Below are 27,502 nucleotides of genomic sequence, written 5' to 3' on the forward strand. Positions count from 1 at the left end.
GGAGAGGAGAGGAGAGGAGAGGAGAGGAGAGGAGAGGAGAGGAGAGGAGAGGAGAGGAGAGGAGAGGAGAGGAGAGGAGAGGAGAGGAGAGGAGAGGAGAGGAGAGGAGAGGAGAGGAGAGGAGAGGAGAGGAGAGGAGAGGAGAGGAGAGGAGAGGAGAGGAGAGGAGAGGAGAGGAGAGGAGAGGAGAGGAGAGGAGAGGAGAGGAGAGGAGAGGAGAGGAGAGGAGAGGAGAGGAGAGGAGAGGAGAGGAGAGACCACAGCTGCTGTCCTCAGAGGAAAAAAAGAGAGTGGCAAGTCTGCAGTGGGGAACTTCTTAAAAGGGTCTTTCATGTGGTTCTGCACCAGACAAACCCATTTACTGAGCTATTTCAGCATTTTTGGTTAGTGGGTGACCAGGTCATTATGGTGTAAAACATAGCTTATATATATTTTTCTCTTGGTTGTTTATTCTTGACCCTAAATCCCCATGGGCCCTGAGGGAAAGCTATTTAGATGTATTAATGAATGTTACTGCAGTATTTTTGTGCAGAACTTGAAGAGGGGAAACTTTCAGTGCTATAAGCTGCACCCTACTGCTTAACCCACTGTCACTTCTCGTGTGCTTCCACTTCAGCTTATGAACTTCTGTAGGTTCTCTTATCCCAGGGAGGATGTCTCAGCACCTATATTCACCTACAAACACCATCATGGGAATGCATCTCTGTTTTCTGTGCCCAGGAGCCTGGATTTGTGATGGGGGTTAGAGCTGCTGCCCACTGCAAAGACCCCCCAGCCACCTCAGCACACCCCAGAGAAGCAGACCTTGGTAGAGCAGGCATTGGTTTGTGAAATAATCAGAGGCAGACCTGGATAAAGCAGAGGCTGGTTAGTGGAATAATCAGAATTTCCATTATGGTAAAAGGCAATGGCATCTGGATTTCTTTTAAAAACCAAAATACAAGTTCTCCTCTGCCTGTTTTGCACATGCATGTTGTCTTCATGCACACAAACCTGGAACACAGCATTTGATCAAGCTCTTTCTATTGCAGCTGCTTATGGAGGAATAGCCCCAAATGAAAAGCAGCACTCAGAGACACCCATTAGCCTGTTCTGCAACACTGAGAGTCCAAAAGAGATATTTGCTAAGTGTGGTGTGTCTTTCAGCACAGGCCCGGTGGAAACATTATAACTGGGATCAGCAACTGCCATAAACACGTGCTCCCTAAAGCATCCCAAGACAGGCAGTGTGTTTGCTGCCACTCCCAATGCTGGAAGCCCTTCCACAGACACCATTTTTGGCGACAGCAGACAACTCATAACTTCAGGAACACTGTGTGGTATCTTGGGCTGAACGAGATCCCTGTGGAGTCTGAGTGCGTGTGCACCTCTGTGCTCATTAGGTAGTTTCAGTGGTTTATCATGCAGCAGCCTCGCCTCTGCTTTATTTCACTCCTTGTTCTGCTCAGCAGGTTCCATTCTCCCACTAGCACAGCCTGCCTCTTGCCACCAACCTGGCACCTCTTACACTGCTCTGTAATGGTTCTGAGCAATCCGGGTCTGGGAATGAGGAGCTCTGCTGGTTCTAGTCTGTGAGCTCCACTAAACACCTAGGGTTGTACAAGAAGCCAGGTTTGATCGTCTTCTGCTTGAGTTGCTCCTGGTAAGCCAGCTGGGAAGTGGGGATGTGGTCATGTAAATCAGCTCCAAGTGGGCTGTAAACACAAGTCCTGCACTGGCTCCAAAGCATCAAAGAGGCTCTAGACAGCCTGACTCAAAATGTCAGGGATAACCTAAAACACCTGACTGCCTCGTGGAACTGCTAAACATTTGGGATCAACATAGTTTGGAGATGACCAGATTTCATAAGAATGACAGAACATCTTCAAAACATAGCAGGGCCTTACCAGACCCTCAGAAGCAGGACACTTCACAACTTGGCTTGCGCTTATTGTGCTATTACTATTACCTTTATTATTACTCCTATTAACTGTATTACTATTACCTTTATTATCATTCCCTTTAATTCTGTGGTGAGCAAGTAGATTTGGAGTGCTGGTTTAACATGGCCAGCTGAAGAGCTGCAAGGTGATCCCTGAGCCCCAGGAGCACCCAGTCACACTCTGAACGGCCATTTCCTTGCTCTAAAGGCCAGAAATCAGGAATACAGAGGAAGGAATTTGTGCCACCGCAGCCGCTCCCAGGGCAGCAATCCTCAGTGATGTATGGAGTGAAAAATATGTCAGAGCAGTTTAGCAGGAAGGAAAAAAAAAAACAAACCAACAACAACAAAAAAAAAAAAAAAAAATGTGATGAAGAGAAGGGAGGCTGAGTGACAAAAGAGTCATGAAGCAAACATCCAACCACAAATAATTTGTTGGTTTTATTTGTCCACATTATCCTGCTGACACGGCATGTTCTCCCCTGCTGACTGCGCTTGCCGTATCGGCACTGAGGCCTGGCAAACTCGGAGGCTGCTTGCTCCAGAACAAAAATGATCATAATCCATGGGCAACTCCTTTTGTGTCACTTGTGTCTGCACCTGAGATCACCATGACCAAGGAACAGGGACCCCAGGATGAAGTAAAAAGATGAAACAGAAGAGATCTGTGTGACGGCTGACTATTTTAGCAGCAAATTTGGCCCAGAAGGAAGGAAAGCAAAAGGAAAGGCTCACACTGGAAGCTGGGCCCTGGTGCTTTCTCCAAGGCGGACAAGGATTTCTCTCCTCCATGTGAGTTATGTCAGTACAGAAGGTCATCTGCAAGTCATGTGTGATCCTCCCAATCATTTCCTAATCCTCAATAAGCAGAGAATAGAGCCCACTAGAACCAAAAGAAAGTAAAGCACAATACAGCAGTTAAGACCATAAAGGGCCACTTAGAAGGAATCTCAGAAGTTTTGTTCCACAGAACCCTTAAGAGTTTAGGAAACTGTAAAGGACCCCTCAAAAACATTAGGTTTCCTGCTGCTTTTTGTTTAGGAATCTCCATCCAGCCGTCCCAGGAAAGATACACAGGCTCTTGGACATTTCCCTAACAGTTCTCATTTTAGGTAATGTAAATAACATTTTTTACATTAACATCTTATTTATGTAGGATCTTCTGTCTCAGCAGATGTCCTACAGCTGTAGGTGTATAAAATTCAAAGCAGGGCTGGGGGAGGCAGGGGAGGATTAATCTCTTCCTTGTAGTCAGGCAGCTGAGAAGGCAATCCAGTGGTGCCGTGGAAGTGTCAGCTAATAGCACACAAGCTGGATATCAGGCCACAGCTGACTTAAACACAGTTTGTCTTGTCCCTTGATGTCCCACATAATATCTTTTTAAGCCAAAGATGTAGAAGAGGTGTAATTATTTTTAGAGAATCAATTTCTATTTTTAGGTAGAAGAGAGTAGGTAGAATAGAATCATAGAACCACAGAACAGTTTGGGTTGGAAGGGGCCTTGAAGACCATCCCATTCCAACCTCCCTGCCCTGGGCAGGGATACCTTCTCCTATCCCAGTCTTCTCATCGAACCTGGCCTTGAACATTTCCAGCCACAGCTTCTTTGGGCACCCTGTGCCTGGGGCTCACCACCCCCACAGGGAAGTTTTGTCTACTGATGCAGATTTCCCCTACTGCAACCACTCACAGATGTCTGCAGATCTGTGCTGCTGCTCTTAACTAGCAACAGAGAACCAGGCTCCTCAGCTGCTATAAACCAGCCAAGTGCCCCTGTTTTCTGCAAAAAGAGGCCAGTTTTGCACCAGGACTAAAAACTCTCAGAGCAAAAACCACCATAAGGTAGTTAGACCTATGAATCTGCACTATTTAATCCTATTAAAACCATTTATCTAAGGCAGATTTTAGCTTCACAACCTGTTTCTTGCTGTTCAGGAGCCCCACAGTTCTGCCCATTGCCTTTGTTTTCCAGGCACAATAAAGTCTGCAGATTTGTTTTCCACCAAGGGAATGTCTCCTGCCAAAGGGCAGGGAAGTGCTAATCAGACAAACTGGAAAAGGTTCTCTTAGTTGTCATACCACAGCTTTTCTCTTGTCACTGACATTTGCCAGATAAAAAACTCTTAGTGCTCTACAAGACTCATTTTTAAGTGTTTAAAAAAATTAAAATATACAAAAATAGCTACAGACAAACCCTATTAAAAATCCAGGACATGGTGTACTGCAAGAGCAGAACAGTTAGATACGTACTTGCCTGGCTATTTCATGGATGGAAAAAGAAAAATTGACCCATTTACAGACTTGTCATACTCCACTTCTCTCTTCTGAGTATTGAATGTCACTTAAACCAAAGCAAACAGCCAAGCTCATTTCCCGTGACAAACATCCAGGGACATCTTAAAGTCAAAACAGAAGCAACCAAAATGAGAAGGCAGAGGAAACTTTGACAAAGCTTCAGGACCTCGTCAGATGCAATCATTCAGTGAGTGCACTCAAATCAATGAAAAAGTAGGGCCCCCTTTGCCACAGAAAGCATTGAAAAGTTTCAGGGGGATGCTGTTTGCAGCATTAGCTTCATAAAAACCTGCCCTCAGTTTTAATGCTAAGAACAGGTGAATAAAACCAACACTGAAAAACTAAATTGGATACAGAACAACAAACAACAGAATTTCTGGTAACAGCAGGAAAAGGGTCAAAGCGAACCGAATATAATATCCCTCATAACAAACTCCCACCTCACTGTAATTAAAAACTTCAATCAAAAATCAGTTCTTTTGAAGTAACAACAGTATTTCTTACCTCTTTCACATGACTCGATCTGCAAACTACTTTGGGGAAAAAAAATGGATCAAATCCCTAAACATAACAGGATTAGAAAAGTTCCAAGTGACACCCATACCTAGTGCATGATTTGCCCCAGCTGGAACAGAATTTCCTAATAAAACTAAGGCTACAAGATTCAAGCATAGCTGGCACGTACCAGGAATGACCTCCCTCAGTAGCAGTGGAGAGCAATTGTCATCCTCAGGGACCTATTTGTTCCATCAGGATCTCTTTTCTACTTGTGCTTTGAGTGATTGGATGGTGCTGTAAATGCAGGCAGGGCACTGGAGACTCTGTGGGTAATTTTAATAGAAGTGTATTTGACATGGATAAAATAATATGGTTATTTGGATTTTCTGCGGCATTTCTGGGAAGCCAGCGTTTAATGCAATTCCATAAAACAGTTGTTGAAATGTTGGGGTGCTCCAGTAGATTAAATACACCCATTTTTGGCTTTCAAAGGATTGCATTCTTACACGCTGTTACAATTGAGTGCTTTCAGCTTTGATTAAATCTCAAAAAAGCCCCCTTAGTTTCCAGTCTATGTTGCCTATATAGACTCTAATTCAAGACCAGAACAGGAGTCAGATGAAACCAAACAGGGGTGATGTTGTGGATGTCCCTGGAAGCTGGTTGGATTGGGATAGGAGCAACCTGGTCTACTGGAAAATGTCCCTGCCCACAGCAGGGGTGTTGGAACTGGGTGATTTTTTAAGGCCCCTCCTAAACTAAAGCTTTTGCCTGTCCTTTTTCCCGGTGACAGTAACGGGCTCAGACTGAAATACCAATCCATTTCCCCTCACAAAAGCATTTTCTCCCTTGTAAAAGAGCATTTAGGCAGAAATTCACAGGCAGTTAGGAATGTTGTCCTGGCAATATCAAAAGCCATGGCTGCCTTGGGACACCAGCCTGGCCCAAGCATTCCGAGGCTGAGGGTGGGTTTTCTTTATCAAAACTCACTGCTCTTTCTCAAAACTAGCAGGCTGCCTCTGGCAGGAGTTCAGAATAACATGTCATGTTGATTACAGCCCCTCCTGCAAAGCAGGGAGGTGCCACCATCACAGAAAAGGCATTCCCTGCCACATGGGGTTACGCAGTTCTACGAAGTCCAGCCTGTTCTGATGATTGTGATAAATTCTACAGGTGTAAAAAAATTATAAAACATTATTCATTTTCCTTTTTAATATGCTTAACATCAGTTATTTTAAGAGACAAACCATTCCAGCTCTCATTTAGCTTTCTACGAACTACAAGGAATTCTTGTAAAACGATGCTGTCACATAGTTTCTTTGCCAAGGTTTAACAAATTGTTTTAATAAAGACTTGCATTATTGAACAAGAGTTGTATTTTAAAGGAAATTACAATGCTTATTTGTAAGGATTCTAGATCATTGCACTGCAATATGCTTTTTGAATGATTCATCAATATCCATTTCTCATCCCCTATGTTCTTCTATATTAATGTTTGTTTTCTATATTAATGTTTATTTCTTATTCCTTAATTTGCTGTTCTAGCTAACTGCACAAGAGATGCAAGGAGAAACACTAATTACTAAATCAGACTCTGGCTTTTAGAAGGCTCAGGGGAAATAAACCATCAAATGGGAAGACAGGGACCTGTTTATTTTCCCTGCTCCTTGTCTGAGGGGCTGCACAAAGAGTCCCAGGGAACACATGGAGTCGCACGGAACAGCAGCTTGGGCTTTTATGACTGGGGGGAGGTAGGTTGCTAATCTGTTTTCCAAACCTGGAGTCTTGACAGGGAATTTGCAGGGTATTAATTGCCATGTGGAATGAATGTACGGGGTGTGTGTTGCCACGCATGTGTGTCACAGAATCACTTAGCCTGGAAAAGACTTCCAAGATCATCGAGTCCAACCATTAACCCAGCACAGCCAAGTCCACCACTAAACCACCTCCCCAAGTGACACATCCTTTTTTGAACATTTCCAGGGATGATGATTCCACCACTTCCCTTGAAAGCCTGTTCCAATGTCTGCTGCACTTTGTTCTCCTGACTGGTGACACACGATGCGAGTTATCTGAGATACCACACGTCATCCTTGGGGCTCACTCTAGAATGACGGAAATGTTTTTAACCCCTTTGCTGTCGGTTTGCTCCGACTGACACAAATTTTCTCATGTGGGCTTTCGTCCTTATTTTCTTCCAGCTGACACTGTTTGGTGACTCCCTGAAAATGCTCCTTCTGAGAGGATGTAAATTAAAGTTAAATGAATGTAGTTTAGCATTCCTGTTTTCCAGAGGTTAGGAGGAGCCATTTCTACTCATTCCCTATCTCTTGCCAGGTGTGCTTGCCAGCTTTAAGAGAGGAAGGAAAGCAACACCTTGCTGGAGCCTCATTTTGTCCCAAACTGGAAGCAGAGGAGTGGGAAGACTGTGTAAGATAGGGATGAAGTCAAGCTCCAAGAAGGCACAGTGTGATCCCTACCCATGCCAGTGGAATGCTGCCATTTGACTGCCTCAAGGCATCATGCAGGCTCCTCCCTTTGAGGGCTCTCATCAGAAAAGGGGCTTGGTGGAAGCCACTTCTGCAAATTGCAAAAACTGCTTAACATTTATAAATAATAATAATAACTATTATTCCTTGGAAAAGAAGATAATTCCTTGGAATGATAGATGGAGAGTAGTCTTCTTCCCCACCAGTAAATGACAACTTAGAATAGATATTTGTCATCCATGTGGGGAATTAGTTTGTTTTTTTGTACCTGCTCATAAATTAAATACATGTGGCCCTAAAATTGAAGAGCAAGACTATTGAGAATCTACATTTTGAAGTCCAGAGATAAAGGTGCTTTTAAACTCAAAATGCAACTTAGACTCTATTCACTGTTGACCATCCCGGTCAGGATGATGAAACCCGAAAGCCATTGGAAAAAGGCTGTAAAAATTACTAAGAATCCAACCATATTTATTGCTGGAAAAAGCTCTTGTAAGATGGCTGAATGCAAAGTGAGGTTCATGCAAAATGAAGGAAAGGCCAGCTGAGCGCAAATATCTAAATTTAAAAAAAAAGACAGGTTGTGGTGCTGACAACGAAAACACAAGCTGTCAGTCATCCTCACTTAGTGCTCTTTATAGGAAACCAACGTGAGTACATTGGGATGAACAAAACATTAATTTCACAGAGCAGAAGAAGGCATGATGGAATTAATACATAGATGGCCAGAGTAAGAGATAAAATGGTGAACAGTAAAATGCTAGGATGATAAAGGAGAGATATCAACATTTTCACTTTCTTCCCTCAATCCTACTTCATAAAATAGCAACTTTTTCTCTTAATCATCTTCTTCTCCTAACTGTCCTTCCCAATTCCAAAGGATCCATAATTCCAAGCCTCTTCTAGAATTCAGTTAAGAAAACACCACTTACACATCCTAACACTATGGAAGAATAGTACTATAACATGAATTTTTGTGCTTCAAAAACAGTCTACAAGAAAAACACAGAGTACTCTCAAAGAGCTTCCACCACATCTAATTTACCTCATGAACACTGGCAGGTCGAGTCCTTTGGCTGGCTCCATCTCCTGCTTTTGAAGACATCAGGGAGATCCCGCACTCCCTTCCAGCCCCAAGCCTTCTCATTCCCAGACTGGAGTAATGTGGCTCCAGCTGGATATTGCACTGCTAACTGATACTCCCTGACACAGGTTGTGGTCTGCAGCACAGACTCACAGTCTGATCCTTGATGGGGGATGTTTTCACCAAAATGTGGGACTTCACGTTACTTTTCAATGTAGCGCGTTTTACTCTTATTTCGTGGTTTTAAAGTTACAAAACTTTAATGAAAAATACTGAAAAGTCTTGAATCAGATAAATCTGGATTTCACTCCTTTTATTCATTTATTCATCTACTGCAAATCACAATATTCTTATATTTTGCTTTTCACATTTTCTTTTTTGTTCTCTAAGCAAGAGAATGCCAAGTAAATCTGCCATTTCTGTCCACTTTCATCTAATCAGTAACATCATCAGGAGAAAACATCTCCACCTGAGCTGGCAAAGGACGTTCAGTGCTCTACCAGCAGAAAGACAGGTCAGAGACAAATTGCTGACAAGAGATGTGTTTGGAGGCTCCTGTGCACCGCAGCGAGCGGTGCAGACTGCTTTTTTTTCCACATATTTATGACTTATAATACGTCCCAGATCTTGAAACGGGACCGTGCAGTTCTGGTGATGAACCAGGGGAGTTATGCAGCTCACTCCCTCACAACTGGTAACTTTGGATGATTGCTCCGCATGATTCACTTGGAACCCCTTGCTGATCCTCATCATGAAAGAATTATAAAAAACAGGGCAGGAATGGATCATATGTTTAAGTGTCAAAAACATCTCTACGCCTTTCAGAAACGGGGAAACAAGGAAACCAGTAAAATATACATTTGTCTACCATAAAGTGTCAAAATTTAGAGGAACGCACTACCACTCGATAAATTGTAAACTGTGCTAAAGCTATGACATGTATTTTGTGTAAGTCCACACTGCATATTATTCCCCTTTAGCAAAATTTTTTGATAATTTCAGAATGCTTAACTGCCATAACACAGCCCTCAATATGTTTGGCGTTACATTTAAAAGCTTGCATTTGGTAAAGTTTTCATGTGTTATTAAAATCACTGCTTGGATGTGGTACAGTTTGTATTAAAGGAGAATATTCAAACTAAACATACAGCTTTTTAACAGATGTTTAATTACAGCAGCTCCTCAAACTCTGAAATCACTTGTGGAACTCATGTTATTTCAGATGAAACTACTTACATACCAATATGGGCTACTTTGGCCCATTATCTTTTCACTTTTGTGGGGCATGAAGAAGTTGGGAGCCCTTTTAGCCAAAAAAGAGCTGGTTCCTAATTGCCAGTTTTGAGACAAAAAAAACCCTCTAAACCAAAAAAGTAACACGTAGCCCCCCCTCCCTCAAATTGTCCTCCTTATTCCAAGTTCTTTACAATTACCACTAATTCAAAGTGTAACCTCAGAACTCACCTCTTGCCTGCACAGCCTTAACTTTTTCACTCTCTGCATTCTCCAAGAAGTTGTCCAAGTGTGATTTATCCCTTTGTAAGTATAAAAGAATGCAGTTATTTATTGTTCAGCTGCTGCTTTATGACAGAAAGATCTTGCTCTCACACTCCTCACCGTCTGTGTACTGGAAAGCTCTAGCTTGCAGCAGAGGTGGAAATCGTGGTTGACAAATGTGAAACCAGTTGCTGCTAATAAAACCCTATGGACTAAAATACAGTTTTTATTGTTTTATTAGAAATATGAAAGTAGGTTTGGCACTTTTGGACATTATCTTAGGCTCAACAACCTCATGATACTCTTCTCCATCTTCCTGGGATACATACTTGCTTCTTAAAGCCTGTTTTCTGATTAAAAAGTTTATATAGCTTAAATACCTTATAACTTAAACCCCAAAAGTGAAGATCAAGGAGTGGAAATTAAAGAGAAAAGACAAAAGGTTTCCAATAACACCACTAAAGATTTTAAATAAATATTTTAATTCTATTATTGGCATTTACAGGTAGAAAGCATACAGTATGTTACAATTTTATCAAAATGTGAAAAATATGGATGTTACATAAGTAACAAATGTAAAAAAAGTATTTTTCTTACCTTCCCTGAAAGTAAGAAAACTATTCAGCATAGGAAAATATTGATATAAAAACACAGCTTAGGTAAAAAAAAAAAAAAAAAATTGAAGTTTTTTACACAGTACAATAGGTTCATCAGATCTGCATGAACATGTAAGGACTTTGTGAGATTCTATTTCACCTACAACTTTAGGGAATTGGGGACAACTGGTAAGCTACGTTAATGAATCTACAAGTAGTTTCCCTCATATCCGCTCCAAAATGCTAGAGTGCAGTATTTTTTCTATACAATAAATAATTCTTCAAAGTTTCCATCATAGAAAATAATAGAATGCAGAAAATGCCACTCCAAGGTCACAGAGGCTAGGCAGTGCTTTAATAATTATTATGATAGTACTTATTATAGTGCTTTATAATGTCGAAGCACTTCAGACGAGTTAACTAATTAGCCCTCACAACACCCCTGTGAGGCAGGGAAACAAGTGTTTTCCCAACCTTTCCACGGTACAGATGGGAAAATGGAATCAGGGGAGAAGCACAGGCTTCAGCAGCAGCACAGCCAAACTGAGAGGCCAGGAGATGTGGGAATGGACAAGTTAGTCCCTTGCTGCTGTGAGCCAGGGGGCTGGGCTGCCAAATGACCATCAGGAATCACTGAGGGGGGGCAGGAAGGGACCAGGATTAAGAAAGCATCCCCAAAAACATTTCCTAGAGATTCAGAAGCTCTCACACGACTTTGTCAAAAAAAAAAAAAAACAAAAAAACAAAACAAAACAAAAGAAAACAAAACAAAAGAGATAGAGAAACCTGAAATGAACAAATAAACAAACGGAAAAGAAAAAGAAAAAACAAAACTCCTAAAGTGCTGACTGGCTTGAGCTGCTTCTAGCACCTCTTGTATGGAATAAGACTTACAGCAAGCACTGTCGCCAGCAATTATTCAAGCTGATTTCATCCATAAAGTCACATGTGAGCAACTGCAGGATATGGTAACTACATTGTCTGAGACACCTCACTACTGTAATTCCTTCATTCACCATCTCACTTCCATGCACTTCTTAAAGGAAAATGGAATCCTCAGTACTCTTGCATCGTAAAACATGTTAGTAGCTGGAGACAATATGCACATCCTTCACAATTGAAACAAAAAATTAGTTCATTTTCAGAACAAAGCATTATTAATTTAAGAATCACGAACCAAACAATGGTAAATAGGAAAACCCTTTCCAAAGGCTGCATGCCGAATATCTGGTTTGCAAATACAATGCATGCAGGAGAAATAAATTCATCCAAGCATAATTAAATTAAAAATGTCTTAAGTCTCTTTCAGCAGCATAATGGTTATTATTTTTAAAGTCTCCTCCAACCAGACTGGCCTGGGGATCAGATGCTGACCTTGGCTTTTCTATAACCATATAATGGTTTGAGCAGCCCCCTTGGCTTTGCGCTGTGGCAATACCAGGAGACAAAGCCTATACATACTGTTCTGCTTCCCTCTCCTTGGAAACAGGCTTCGCTGTACCACCTTTGCCGTCTTCACTCACTGCTGCTGCTGCTGCTGCTGCTGCTGCTGTTTTTTCAGGAAGTGATGCCAAATCTTTGAAAACATCCACATAATGCCCAAAGCCTGGGCCCCAGTTCAACAGGTTGTCCCAGTTGAAGCTTCCTGCCTGTTGCCCTAGCTTCCCAGGCAGGGAGCTCTCCCCGGCAGCGGTGCCGGCTGCCTGTGCCCCCACGGGCCCGCCCTCGCCGCGGCGCCCTGGGTACCGTCGGGGCTTCAGCCTGGAGCCGTAGTTGTCCTCGTCATCTGCGTCTGACTCGTTGACCTGGGATAACTTGGGCATCCTGGAGGTGTAGGCCACGGGCTTGTCCCGGTCGTACTCCATCTCGGAGCAGGTGAAGGACTCGTGTGAGTCGCTGTCAGAGGAGGACTCAGGAGCGGGAATGCCATCGGCCGGGTTCCTCGTCCGGGACAGGGGCCTCCTGCAGTCCTCCTCTGAAGAGGAGCGGCCGTGGTCTGCACTGCAGATGCTGGGGTTCCTGGGGCGAGGGGTGTTCAGTCTTTCCACCTCTTCGATGGACAGCCCCACCGGAGGAGACGTCTCCAGCGGGATCTGCCCGATGGGCTGCTTCAGGCGGCTTCCTGGGCGGGAGCTGTGGCTTGCCATGGTCTGTGGGCTCTTGCTTCTCCTCCCCAGCCGAGTGGCATAGTTAAAGATGCCGGGCTGGCAGACATCGCCGTGCATCTCCAGCGGGCTCCCTTCCCGGATGGCGAGGTGCAGCTCCCTGGCCGGGCTGTGCCTGTAGAACGTCGAGGATTTGGAGAAGGGCGCGGGGCTGTGCCGAGACAGGGGGTTGGGAGTGGGGCACGCCGAGTGGCTCAGGGAGGTCGTCCTCAAGCCCTGCCCGTAGGTGGGCTGGTAGGTCAGGCTGCTGGCTCCCAGGGGCATGGGGGACTGCCGTGCAAAGCCCAGTGGGCTGTGCCTCTGGATGGAGAACTTGGGAGTGTGGCTCCGGAACTGCTTGTAGTGCTGGATGATGTCAGCGTCAGAGGGGGCGATGCTGCTGGCGTTGTCGATGTCGTAGTGCTCGATCTCGGGCTCGGGGGATGCCAGCGGGGCACTGGGGATTGTCTCTGTGGCGTGCGGGATGTCCGTCTCGTCGTAGATGAGGTAAGGGTTTTCCCTTTCGATGATGTCGGGTTTAGGGTTCCCTTCGGGCTGCTTCCTGACAGTCATGTCATCACCATAGGGTGGGATGTTGTCAGGGTCATCGAACGCCACGTTCTCGCTCCCTTTCTTCTTCTTCTTCTGCTTCGTTTTCTTTACCTCTTTCAGCCCCTTCGACTTTTTCCCTCGGCACTGGTTGCAGAGGATGAGGCTGAGCACCAGCAGCGCCAGCACCGTGGCACAGCTGCCCACGATGGCCGGCACGGCCCAGAGCGGCAGGGACAGCTCGGTGGGGTGCGGGGCTGGGAGGCACACGTGGCCACCGTTGATGCCCGCCCTACACTCGTGTCCGGGGGCACACAGCACTCCCAGGCAGGCCACCACGGTCTCACACGTCCGTCCCGCGTATGCCTCGGGGCAGCTGCAGGTGAAGCCCGGGGCGTGGGGCCCGGGTTCGCAGCTGCCCCCGTTGTGGCAGGGGCTGGAGGCGCAGGCGCCCGGGGGCACGCACTGGTAGGCGAACCAGCGGTTGATGCACATCAGCTCGCCCCAGCAGGGATTACTGGCGCACACGTCGGGGCCGCGGCAGCCGATCTTCACCGAGGGGTCTGTTTTGGAGAGCGTGGCCAGGCTGTGCTTGCCGGTGAAGGGAAGGCTCTCCCCGCCGTACTTGATGTAGGAAATGCAGCCGTTGAAGCCTGAGGAAGGGGAAAAAAGGGACAGAGTTGTTTGGGAGCTGAAGGCTGAGTGTGCGCTGTCAACAGCGCAGTACAGGCTCCGCTGTTCACTAAATAAGCCAAGAACTGACATGGTTACCATAGGGAAACATCTATTCTAACAGTACTTAATGTCTTTAAATTGAATTTGAATAAATATGCCTTCTAATGACTTCATTCTATATACTGAAATGCTTTTGTCTCCTGATTTTCCCATATTTTTAAAACTTCTTATCATTTCCCACAGAGAATCCTGTGGGCAGCTGGCTTGGCTGTGCTAGCACCAAACATCATTCAAGTTTGCCTTCAGCTAAGTCTCCTGTTCCCCTAAATTCACGGCAATGCTTTTGTATCTCTGAATCTTGACTGGCCTTTTTCCAAATTTCCCATACCTTGGTTGCAGTGCAATACTCCACAACAAATTTTAATGCTGTGAGAGCCCAGGGAGATGGAATTATCCCCAGGCTCTGTGCAGTGGCTGAATGAGGTCACAGGAAAATACAGTCTTTCGCCAGCCTAATAATTCTCTGTGTTCCCCAGAACAAATCTTTCCTGGAAAGGTTTTGAGGTTGTGCAACCTTACAGTGATCTCTGCTTGGAGCTGTGGCAAAATGGTACACTGAGATGGATACCACTCTGCCACAAAACAGCAAATATACTTGAGTTGTATGAGCTGGTATATAAAGGTTTATAATCCTCACAGTTGAAGATTTAGGTTCAGCTGGGAGCCCAAGCATCCAAAAGTGGTGATCACCTTGCTGCATGCGTGGTGGTTTTTTGTTGCACAGATATGATGTGATAAACAGCAATGGCAATTTGTCACATCTACCTGGATTTGGAAATTTTATTGGACACAGCAACTTCACAGCCCTGTCACCTCATGCGTTGTCTGCCTTTAACAGCACTGCAGATATTTTTGACTCTGAGTTCATGCAGAGTTTTATACCAGCGCCTTCTAAATCCTTGGTATGTTGTACACAATGTAATCCAATATTAAAATAAAATAAAATCATATGAATAAGGGATTTTGGACTGTGTGCGCTTAATGGAAGCCAGACATTCCTAATTTGTCTGCCACAGCATTGGGCAGTGGTGAGAGGTTAGTGTCCTCAATTTTCCTTGTTCCAGCTTTCCTACAAGCCTCTACTTTTTCCATCCACATGCTGCTCATAAAACATACATGTAAAAAGGATAAAGGTCAGCACAGCATCCACATGATTTCGTACCACATTTCATACATATTCACAATGCACAAGTGTAAAGCGTAAATTTGCTCCACTCAAAAATACTTCTGGTCACAATTCATGAAGCCAGGAAGATTTTTCAATATAGAAAAAAATTTCAATATGTAAAAAATACATCTGTATTGTCTGGAGTATCTCATGTCATGCAGCTACAAAATCACTTCCATCTTTACCTAGCACTTGGGAAATGGTATCAAATATGTGCTATCTACTTCTTTTGCCAGGGTTTGAGACAGTTACTTTAAAGGGAGACTGATTTGCTCCTTAATAGCTAGACATCAGTCAGAGGGTGGTTCCTTATTGTCCTTGCTCAGAAATAAATCCTATTCTTCATTTGACAGCAGGACAAAGCAGGAGGACCTTGGAGTTGCAGAAATTATTTCAATCATATTAATAACAGGGTAAATCCTGCAGTACTCACCAAATCCCTACAAATTTTTTGTTTAGCATTTTTGCCCCCCAAAAAAAGGATTTGCCTTGATTTTCCAGATTATGACTCAGGTAAAGAATACATCCTTTCTTCTCTGTTGGAGTAACAAAAATATAGGAACTGATGTACAGACAAGCAAACCCCCTGTCTCCAAAAAGCCCTGCAGATGGAGTGCCTGCTTTTGGAAACAAGAAGCCTGCAGTGTGTACTAAATGAACAAAGTCTGTAATCCTTTCTCATTCAATTTGCATTTCTTCTGGCAAAGGATGGATGTACACTAATGACTGATAAAGAATTACAGTACTTGGGGTAGGAAAAAAACATAGTACCTGCAGCTGTGCTCTTGAAAGGTTGGCTGGATGGAATTCCTCCCAGAGAAATGGTGAGGACGTTGAGCCCACCGAAGTCTTGGGTGGCATGGAGAATGTCCCGGCTGTGAGTCCTGTCCACTGACAGGGTGGTGGCAGAGCCGTTCTTCTCCAGGAGGACTGAGTGCCACTGGCCATCTGCAGCATACACCTCAGGGATGTTCCTTTCCACTTTCCCAGCAACTCCAGCATCAGATATGTAGTGCACCTTCCCACCTTTTATCTGGTCAGAAGAACACATGAAGCGTAGTTTTAAAATGGTGTCACGTAACTCCTATGCACATGTAACCAGTGTGATGACTACTCCGGTACAGCTACAGTAACATATAGCTTTGTTATAATAGAAAGCTGAGGTGGCCATATTTTTTCCCCTAATGATTGCTTTGTATTAAAAAGGCATTAGCTATTTAGTACAAAAAATTTGGCCAGAACTAAATACATCACATTGTAGAAACTTCAGCAGAAAACCTGCATCTTAGGGCTGCCACCCATTCAATCCCTGGCTAATCCTACTGAGAAGCCAGCTATAGGTCATGCATATGACATCACATTTTAACCAGAGGAAGAATGATTCTTCCTCCTTCTTCAAGGCAAATGTGGAAAATCCTTTGCAGAGTGAACAGATGTTTTCCTTGCCCAAGAAAATTGCATCCAGTTTTTATTACGACACACTAGGAATGCATAAGGCATGGCAGGGCTTGAGCAAGAGCCCCCTTTCATATCTGCTTTTTCTGCTAATTGGTATTCTGCAAAAAACTTCCATTGTATTTCAGAAAATTTCCTGAAGAGTTGTGAAGTGCATGATTCTGTGAGAATTTTCAAATAGTACTTTCTTGATCAAACTGCTTTAAAACTTGTGAACAGCTAGGGAAAAAAGGAAGACTATTTTGGCTTTTTCTCTTAAGAATAATGCCTCACAATTCTACTGAATCATGAGATGCAGGATTTCAAACCTCTTATTATGATCCCAAAATGAGATCAGTGCAAATTCTGCACTTAAGATGTAGGAGCTTAAAAAGAATCCCCAGCATCCAACCGTGCCAGTTTCTCATATATTGCATTAATTCGGGTATGTTGGCTGACCTCCTAAGGGTGTACAGAACTGCATAAACTCATGTGGGATGGGTCTGGAACTTGCTGCAAGTTTCCTTCGGTGCTCTGCATGTTTGATCACACATATTCCTGCATGTTTGGTCACGCATATCAAATGGAACAACTGCTCCCCATCCCGCGTTCCCCACAGCGGCTCGGTCAGTCCCAGATCGGTATCCCGAGCGTGCGGGACGTGCATGGGCAGAGTCCAGAAAAGGTCACAGCCCCAGGTTTGCTGAAATCTCTCAAAGCCTTGCATCCTCTGTTCCAGGAAAAACAAGGTTCACCTGGGAAGAACTGTGAGGTGACACACCGGCTACAAGAATGCTCCTCTTGTTTCCAGAAACTGTTAAATGTTCTGGATTTGCTTCGCCAGTGATGCAAGCTGAGGACTTTGTTCAGACACTCCAGCTTTAATGAGGCTGCAAGAGCAGGCTCATGTCTTGGCAGCTGCCTGAATGAATGCATCTAGCACGTATTCCATTTGGATGGAGGGTACAACAGTTAATATGCGCATCCACTTCATTTACGAAGGCAGTAATTTAGACTGTTTGAAAATGTATTGTTTGATAAAGCTTGCCTCAGAGACAGGATGCTTTTGTTACTGATAAAACACAAGTGGCATGTGTCTAAACTATCACACAGCCCAAGGAAAATCCCACGCTTACAAATGCAGGCCACAGACTATTAAAACATATTAAACACCATTTCCCACAATCAGTTATAAAAAAGTTGACTGAGCTGAATATGTACGTATATTTATGTCTGCAACCTGTAATTGGCTTGTTATGTCTAATTCTGTCCTTGATGCCCTATAAAAATACTGCCTTGTATTTTTGTCTTTATGTAAACAGAAAGAAATACACTGTGCCAGACAGTACCCTCCAAGCTTAAGGGAAGTCTGAGCACAGAAACAAAATTTTTAATTTCACCTTAGAAAAGACCTCTAAAATTATTTACCTGTCAACAACTGATGTTTTCCATAGTAATTCATGATTCTTTAACCTTATTTCTGTATCTTTAAAATCACACGTGACTAATGCTAACAGACTTATAAGTAACATAGATGGGGCATTTGGAAAACAAAATTTCCAGAGACAAGGCTGGTCCATGACTGCTTCAATCAGGAAAAGATATGGAATGTTCTTGGTGCCTTGAAGCAGAACATGTTTCTAAATTTGAAACAAAGTTGACAGAATTGAGTAAAACAAATTTCTGGGTTTTATTTAAATGGCTGAGCAAATGACAAGTAGAATATAATGAAAAGAATGAACCACTAAAGCAAACATATTCCTAACTACAGGGCTGATTCAACTTTACTAATATTCCAAGTCTCATTTGCTGAACAAATTGGGCTTTATTTGTCTTAAAACTAGCCATTGAATGGGATTTAATTTAAAAGGGCTATGATCTGATTAATTTCTACAACTTGATATATGCATAGAACCATGGAAAGGTTTGAGTTTGAAGTGACCTTAAAGATGATCCAGTTCCAACCCCTCTGACATGGGCAGGGACACCTTCCTCTAGACCAGGTTGCTCAGAGACCCACCCAACCTGGCCTTGAGCACTTCCAGGGATGGGGCAGCCACAACTTCTTTGAGCAACCTTTTCTAGGGCCCAACCACCCCTCACACAGGAGTATGTTAGCTAATATAGGTAAAATGTAATCTACATCCTCTACCCGTACAATTCAGAGATCTTAGACCTCCATTTATGCTAATTTAATCTGACTGCAAATGAGATTTCTAGATAAAGCAAGACAGGCAATTTCACCTTTAACCTGCTGTATTTATCCCATTACTTCTAACTGAATTACTTGCAATGTGCATTTGTAGGAAAACAAACGGTGACAAAAAGCCCTAGTAATATGGAATCCCCCACTCTCTTTGTTGTAGTGGATTTTGGAGGAAGCATTTTCCATCTGAATTTGACAATTATTTAATGTAATCTGCAAAAGTTTGTATCTTTCCTGGATTAAGGATCCCTTTATATCATAAAGCCCCCTCTCAGGTTCTTTGGAGGGAGTTTACATCATCCATCATTTAGTGAATCAACTGCTCACAATCACAGTGTCTCTTATATATTACCACTTCTCTAATTTTACCCCAATCCCAGCCACACCAAAACCAATCAGATACAAGAGGAAAAATGTGAAGGCATGGAAGTAGCCACAGGACTTGTAGCTTTTCCCTAGCATGGTTTAATATTAAAAACACATGGCAGGTTTTCTCTGAATGCTAATACTTTGGATAACAGGCACATTAAAAGACCCAAAAATCAAGTTATAAAATTTCTTGTTTTGAAGACTGACAAGAATTGTAAAGATAGGTCCCTAAAGCCCAACTTCTGCCCGAGGAGTGGATGGAGATGACATGGAGACCTTTGCTGGGTTGGCTTCACTGGCATCTCAGGCCACCACTGAGGGGAATACTCATAGTGATACCTACTCTGGGAATGAGGAGCAGTGCAGAGGCCATACTGCACTAGCTACAGTTAAATTACTACAGTTTTACGAACTAATATCACCTGGGAACTGCTTGGCAACAACCGGCATGGCTCTCCTTCCTCAAACTTCTGCATCTGGTATTAGGCAAACCTCTGCTCTCTTCCCTTGCACAGCTGGGGCTGGGACTTGACACCCTCTGCTTGCTTGTATAACTTCACCAATATTAACAATAACAAGAGTGTTTGCATAAACACAGCACCAGTGCTTTTAGCCAGGAAAGGCAACCCTCTCTCTTTTTTTTTTTTTAAATAATGCTTGGAGAGCTCACCTAGTAAAATCTGCTAGTGGGAAGAAAAGGTTTTTTTCTCTCCAAAAGTCAAAATAATGAGATCTTATCGGCTAATATAAGCGAGGCAGAGACTTCCTATGAAATGATGTGGTAAAAGTATATGCCAGGGAAGTAGTGCAGACTTGCTTCTTAAATGCAGCCGGTGTGTCAGGAAAGCTTCGTATCTCTGACCAGGCAGGTGGAGGATATCCATGGGGCTGAAGCTTAGAAAGTGTGAATTTCTATATGAATTTCTCTAAAAGTCAAGGAAGAAAAACTTGGAAAGCTTTTCAGCAGTCAAGGAAACTTGGAGCTTACACCAACCCAATAAAGGGGCTTGCCAACATCACTGCTGCACTCATTTAGAGTTATGAGTAAATGGACTGAGTCATCGCCAGGAACCGAACCATCGCTTTCTCTTGAGGAAGGTAACTTCTGCAGCAATAAGCTCTTTGAGGAAAGAAAAAACAACAAAAAACCCTAAAACAGTGTGGCACTTGAAGCATTAATGCAGCTATGTATGCCAAAATAATTTGATATTGACATTGGTCTGCGAATAACCTCATGAATTCAAGTTATCCCTCACTTCCTAGTTTGATAAGCTTGAGCCATGTTGGTAGGAATTAATGAAAACTTTTTGGCAATCGTTTGCTAGCTTAAGGAGGGTCTGGGTTCAAGGCTCAAAAAATCAGAAGATAAAAGGCCAATAACAAAATGATTTGTTCTGTAAAGTGTAATGATGATAATAACCATGGCAATGAGCACCGTTCTCGTCGCCTTGAAACAGTCACTATTTGGAGTCTAGACAAAACTGATTAGATATAAAACCATCAAGATCTTCTGATACCTTGGCAAACAGGAAGAGAATTGTTGAGAAGATGAATGACACTGGAGCAGTGCCTAGTCTCAGTTAAAGACCCAATATTTTATAAAGGAAACAGAAAGAGTAATGGAAAAACGCGATTTTGATCACTGCACACGGGGCAGCCCAATCAAACCAAACCCGGCATTTGCTGTAATCTCACCTTCACGGTAGTGAAGTTGCTGCTCTCTTGGACATGCAGCAGAACGCCGTTCTCGCTCCTTGTCATGAACTTCACTTCCAGGCGCTCCACGCCCGGGCGGCCCCGAGCCCCGAGTCTCATCAGGTAGTCGCGCTTCTGGTTGGGGCTCACGTGGTAGTCAAGCCGCCCCTTGCCTTCCAGCGACAGGGCCGTGTCAGCTGTGATATCTGGGACAAGGACAGGGACGCGTTGAGCACGCAGCCCGTGACAGCCCTGGCCATCACCTGCCTCATCGCTTTCCCTCAGAGCACAGATCAAGTTCAGAGCAGGTCAAGGCGGGGGGGGGGAGCAGGAGCGAATGGCAATTGCAGCCCCTCTATTCTTTGGCTTCCACCAGAATGTGTGTTTGAGAGTGGGAGTGTGCGAGTAATTTACTGCCGCTATCAGTCAATAGTAAATTAAAACTCGCTAGGGAACAAGTGAGGGAGTAGGGAAAAAAAAATTTGGCTCTCAGAACTGTAATTCCTTCCCAGGGATGTTACTGTTTCCATTACTGCAAGCAGGGTTTCATGATATATTGAACTCTAAGCTCTTCAGGGCAGAGATAATGACTTTCTATTTGTTATGGCATTAAAAAAAAGTGAATAAAAGAGGCAGAGCATTGACTACCAAATGCTGTTAAAATTATGGCTAAATTCTTTTGTATACTGGTGCAATAAAAGCATATAAATCAAAATAAACAATAATGGGACATGTAAAAAAACAAAGCCCAGTCATTATACTACAACTACACGGAAATAAATCACTTTGCTCTCCAGGACAATCCCATTTTGATTTACAGGGCTGCTCCTATGAGAGTTAATCACCCCCAAGTGTAAATGCCTTGTTTTCATTTACATTTACAATATTTTCTTGCATATAATCCACAGTCAATTTGATGAAAAGGACTTTAGTTTGGAGAAGCCATACGCACATGAACTCAGTGTTTACGTGAAAGGGTTTTCGCTTACCCTCTTACCTCCCCACAGCAGACAAATACCTCCTATGGGATACCTTTATTTTAGTTACGGATTATATGTTATTGGGAAGCAGGGCTTTAAACGAGTGCAAGTTACCTGAAATGCAATACACACACCAGAAAACATTATGTATTCAAGTTGTTGCCATTTTTAGCTCATGAAAGGACAACAGTCCATTGTGGACTTCTCTAAACTACTCAAGAGGCAACATGCTGCTTGTTTTCAATATTTTATAAAATTCATTATCCCACGGCTCTGAAAAGAAACTCTTAACAGCCTTTGATTGAGCCACAGTTAGGTGTATGTTAGAGACAGTGAAACCTCCTCCTCACATTTTTCACAGTGCTTTCCCGTCAGTCCTTCTTTGCAGTGACACTGCTGCCACGACCACTGATCGACACAAGTGCCACCATGCTGGCAGGGGCTGGCTGTGCAAGCGCCTTCCAGTCTGGGACACCTGAAAGAAATCAGAAGAGTAGGTGCTGAAGAAAGTGCACACAAATAAGCAGGGCAAATGTGCTGGGAATGTGTCCTCTGTTTAAATGGTACTCCCTTTCTTTCCCTCAGAGATGTAAAAATGGCTCCTCTCCCCATCCCTGGAAGTGTCCAAGGCAAGGTTGGATGGGGCCCTGAGCAAACTGGTCTAGTAGAAAGGTGTCCCTACCCATGGCAGAGGGGCTGGAACTGGATGATCTTCAAGGTCACTTCCAACCCAAACCATTCTGTAATTCTAAGAATCTCTGTAGACAGCTCAAGTTTCTAAGCAGATCCCAATTTTCAGCATCAATTTTTAACAGTCTTACAAAAGAGGAAGGAATTCAGAGACAGCCAAACTCCTACTATCTGTTATGCAAGAGAGAAGAAACCTTTTCAGGCACTTTTTATGCTGCAGACTGCCACAGCCTTCATATTACAATGACCAGTGCAAACAGGGGGGTTGAGAGAATGTGAACAAAGAAATCTGGATGGAAGACTGACATTATTGCTACAACTATGACTCCAAATACTGAGATGGAAAAAAAAATAGAATCGGATAGTTCATCATTTCTGAAAGACCACTCAGAGGATGTGAGGGAAATTCAGTGATACTTGAGAGGCAAAGTGAGAGAACAGACATGGTGGATTAAGAGGAAATACAAGGGAGTAGAGGGTTAGCAAACAGTATGAGAACAGTCAAAACCAGGTGGAATTTATAAAGAAACCCAAGAACAGGGGCTACTCAATTTCAGCCTGCAAAGCAACTTGAATGATCACTGACAATAGAAATGTAATGATGCTGCTCTTTTTTAAAAACTCTGCAATCTTTAGTGAACGTTTAATCCAAATTCACTTTCTTCCTACGTTTTTGACATTTTACAGTAGGTTCTACAGTAGGGTTTTCTTCTAACATGAAATATCTGTTGGTGTCTGAATGGAATAGCATTCATGACAGCTTCCTCTATTGCAAGTGGGGTCCACTTGATCCCATATATAGCAGACGTACTGATCTAAGATTCCTTGGGCTGCCAAAGCCTGGCTGGGCTCCAGGGGACGTCCATTGACTGCAAACTCCATTATGCAGCCCACAAAATCATGGCTTTCCACCTGTCCTCTCCTCTGAAGGATGGGCTCTATGGACCTGATGCCACCCACAGTAACTCGATTTGGTTGTACATCGAGAGTCCTGTAAAAAAAAAAAATAGATAGATCAGTACCAGACATCAGGACAGTGATGACAGCACAGGAACTGCAACCATCAGCTACAGCCTTCAGCTAAAATTCCTCTTCCCAAATTGGTATTTTTTGTTTAGAAGGGGAGACAGAGAGATCAACAGCACTTGAACTAACAGCTATAATGGGTATGACTCTCAATTCACACTCGGTTTGCATGTCAAAATTTCTATTCACTTGACTGAGCAGTGTGCTTCAGATCACAACAAATAAGGTTTTCTACCCAACTATAATTGAGATTGTAGATGACACTTAAGCAGCAGGAAGATGGACTCATTGTTTTTCAAGGATGTAACACGCCTGATAGCAGGGAAACCCTGTGTGGCAGGAAACATGATTGTGATTATTGTAAGAAATTAGCCAAAGTGATTTGGATTAAAGTTACTGTTATCTCCAAAGATGTGACCCAAAGGCTACTGAGTTAGTTACAGTAAACACCAGAAATAATGTTTGCTTTCTCTACTGGACTCTGTTTATAGACTCAAAACTGTAACAGAAACATCTGAAAACAATGTCAAAGTTATTACTGTTAATAATTTTTTTAACAACAGCACTAATCAGGTGATTTTATTTCCTACGTGTCTTTGAGCAATGAGAGGTGCAGTTTAAATAAAAACATGACTCCAAATCATTAGGCAATAGATCTTATCCTCATTTATACCACAGTGCAGACTACCCATGACCATGCGTTTCCTGACTGCCACCAGAGCCTGGGGACAGAGGTGGTGTCGAGAACTGGGGATTTCTGAGCAAACTCCTTGCTGTGATCCAGTTCCATGAAAAATGTAGCCTGACCTAGCAAGCAGCAACATATGCAGAAAATTTCATTTGCTTCTGCAAAGATGGAAGAAACTGACACTTGGAAGCCTTATCATTACTCCAACTTTCTCTGGTTTTACAGGGACATTTCTTCTTAACTTTACTTTTAATTTTATTCCAAAAAAAAAAAATACCCCACCCAAACTAAACCCACAAAATGAAGAAATACTTACCAGTCAGTTGAAACAGCAACACTGCTAACAGTGCAGTAGCCTGGCTCTTGGTCCTCAGAGCAGGAATCCACTGTCAGGGATGCTGCCTGCAAAAGGCACACACACAAATATGCTGAATATCACAAGGCTTTAGTCCCCAGTCACATTAACTGTTTATGCTTAAGTGTATTATATCAAGGACTTGGCTAGAAAGGAGCACTTGTATGTCACGATGTCTCTCAGGATTGCAGGGTGCTTCAGAGCCACTGCCTCAACTCCATGGACACCACCAAGGTGTGGATATAAACAGAGAGGGAGCTAATGTCTGCTTCATACAGAGAAGCAGTTAAACACCAGTTTTTCACATTTGGGCAGGGTTTCTTTCCTATTTGTTTGCTTTATTCCTTGAAACTGAAGTTATTTTGGCTCATACCATATCCTGCTCCTGATATGGTTCAGATAATCTGAGCAAAAAGCTGCCCCCTCCAATTACAAAGGGTGTTCCTTCAGGGGCTTTACCATGACATTAAACATATTGAACTTGATAAAAAGCATGTTACAAAAGCTGGGAGTACAAACATTGAGATTACTAGTTAAAAATAATGACCCTGGGAGTAGAAACACTGAGATTACTAGTTAAAAATAATAACCAACCACTCAACAAAACTCAAAAAATAACCAAATGGGCCTGCTTAAGGTAATCCCTTGACTAAGAGGTCATGAGGGATGTCAACTTTGATAATGAAGCATCTGGACACCTGGAGTGGGACTGAGCTGATGTTTAGAGAAGTACCAAGGATTATCAGTACGTAGAGCAGTCTTTATTATTAGCATTATTAGTATTATTATTACTATTACTATTTTTATCCCCAAGCCATTAAGTTCCAGACAACGAGGTTGCCTCAACCTGGTCTAGTGGCAGATGTCCCTGCCCATGACAGGGGGTTGGAACCAGATGATCTTTAAGGCTCTTTCCAACCCAAACCACTCTGTGACTCTGAGACTACCCATCCAACTGATTTACACTAAAGCTACTCATAGCACTTCTATTTGTAATCTACAAAAGTCTAACTGAAGTTGTCACTAAAATCATGAAATAAATCCTGCTGATTTAAAAAGGAGTTTTTATTTTATTCCTTATTTAGCAAAGAATTGTCCCCACAGTGATTTATTAATAACAGATGCGCTGAAAAAAAGAAACCCCAACCAACCCTGAAGGTTAGTTATTCCTTAAAACAAATTTTCAGAAAAATAAACATAATCTCCACATAGTACATCTCCTCATGTTTCAGCTAGATGTGTGGTACAGTTTTACAGCAAATTTAAATCAAACGCCACCTTTAAAAATGCCTGGGCTTATATTTTGGTTTAGATTGCTCTATGGGAGCTGAGCAAGCAGCACTGGCTATCAGTACATCATTACTCTGCAGAGGTTTTTTTTCTACTGCCTGTAAATAAGTTTGGTAACAACAGCCTGTTGAAATCCCCACAGATTGTCGATGCTAGTTCCAAACACACGCTGCAAGCTGACACACTGCAATGACCAAATAAATTCGGAGCTCTTAGCCCTAAATCATGCCCTACAGTACGATTAAATTGTTCAATCTGCTGTTTTTAATGGAAGCTTATCTTGAATTTCTTTCCATACAAATGAGCAAAGTGCTTCTCCCAAGAAATGTCAGTCTGCAGTTCCAAAGCAGATTATAGCCCTGTGTAAATGAAACAATTCAGAGAAAGAATAATAAGCTAGCTGCTCTGTATGCCACCACATGCATACATATTTTTCTTCAGAACATCAACAACAAAAACTGAAATGAATTTTTTGTTCTTAGCTCAATCAGCATAATCTCCCTAACTTACATCGCTATGTGCTCTGCAAGCCAAGCTCCAACCCCAGCTGAAGGGCTGGATATTTGAGAATATATTTTACTTGGACCAGAGTTCATACAATTTATTTTCTAATGTTAGTCAAATGTTCCTGCTTGTTACTTAAGCATTACTCCACAGTTACCTTGCCACATTATGAGCCTTTCTATCCTGTCACTTTGCAATAGCTCAGGACCGACAACTTAATGATTTTACCAGTTTCCGATAAAATCCCACTGTGCTGTAGGAAATGACAGATTTGGAATCCTGAAGGGGGCCTATTTTATACAGTTTTGGACACCTGGGAGACATTTTTCCTGCCGCAGAAATATCTAAGACAAAGGCGATTCTCTTCACATACTGCTTGTAAACAGCTGACATTACTGAATAGGTTTAAACATTAAAAACAAACAAACAAAATCACAAAAAGGTATAGGTTGCCTTAAATGTTTGCTTTTAGCCTGAAGCACTCACAGCTGAAATTTCTATAAATAGCCCTTTATATGTTCTCCTCTTCTCTGGCACACTGACAAGTAAAACATTTTCTTTCTCTGTTTTTTTTTCTTCAGTGTACTTCATTTATTTGTTGCATTTTTTACTCTGTGCCCCTATACTTAGCCATTTACATCTTATTTATAGAAGTAACATTCTACTTTAGTGACTAAATTGGAACGTGGTGCATGTTAAGATTAAAGTACACCTTTGGGCTTTACCATTAGGAAACTGTGATGTAAATTAGTAAATTTGCAAGATGCAAATTGATATCCGATATCAAAGAACGTTAAACCAAAGTCATTGCTCAGTATCATAATTATCTTTCATCTTATTTGGATATATAAGTCCTAAAAACACACACAAATGGGATTTGCAAATCCAGCTGAAGACTGGATTTCAAAGAACCACAGAATCCTTAATGTTGGAAAAGATCTGCAAGAATCCAACCACTAAGCCAACACTGACAAGGCCACCACCAAAACATGTCCCCAGGTGTCACATCTACACATATTTTTAATACCTCCAGGGATGGTGACTCAACCACTTCCCTGGGCAGCCTGTTCCAGGCATAGACAATCCTTTTGGGGAAGAATTCTTTACTAATATTCAATCTAAACCTCCCCTGCTGCAACTTGGGGCCATTTCCTCTTGTCCTGTTGCTTGTAACCTGGGAGAAGAGACCAACACCCAGAATAAATGGAGGTATCAGGTCTTGCACTATGAACTGAAATGGAGTTTCAGGCTAAAGACTCTGCAAGGACTAGAAGGGAGCCCCAATGGGT

General features: G+C 42.8%; 1 protein-coding gene across 1 annotated transcript in view; it reads right to left on the bottom strand.

Annotated features, from left to right (window-relative positions):
* Nucleotides 1–10,283: 10,283 nt before the first annotated feature.
* FAT4 (FAT atypical cadherin 4) overlaps nt 10,284–27,502 on the bottom strand; it is a 122,152-nt gene continuing 104,933 nt past the window's right edge. Inside the window, exons 12-17 of the mRNA XM_066185090.1 lie at nt 24,381–24,466; nt 23,162–23,341; nt 22,011–22,135; nt 20,681–20,886; nt 15,748–16,009; nt 10,284–13,726 (exon numbers count right to left, since the gene is read on the bottom strand). Of these exons, the coding sequence (XP_066041187.1) occupies nt 11,832–13,726; nt 15,748–16,009; nt 20,681–20,886; nt 22,011–22,135; nt 23,162–23,341; nt 24,381–24,466 (2,754 nt within the window). The 3' untranslated portion in view covers nt 10,284–11,831. The remainder of the gene's footprint in view (nt 13,727–15,747; nt 16,010–20,680; nt 20,887–22,010; nt 22,136–23,161; nt 23,342–24,380; nt 24,467–27,502) is intronic.

Source organism: Chamaea fasciata, unplaced genomic scaffold (genome assembly GCF_029207755.1).
Source record: "Chamaea fasciata isolate MVZ Bird 193981 ecotype frontalis unplaced genomic scaffold, bChaFas1.0.hap1 SCAF_6, whole genome shotgun sequence".
Lineage (NCBI taxonomy): Eukaryota > Metazoa > Chordata > Aves > Passeriformes > Sylviidae > Chamaea > Chamaea fasciata.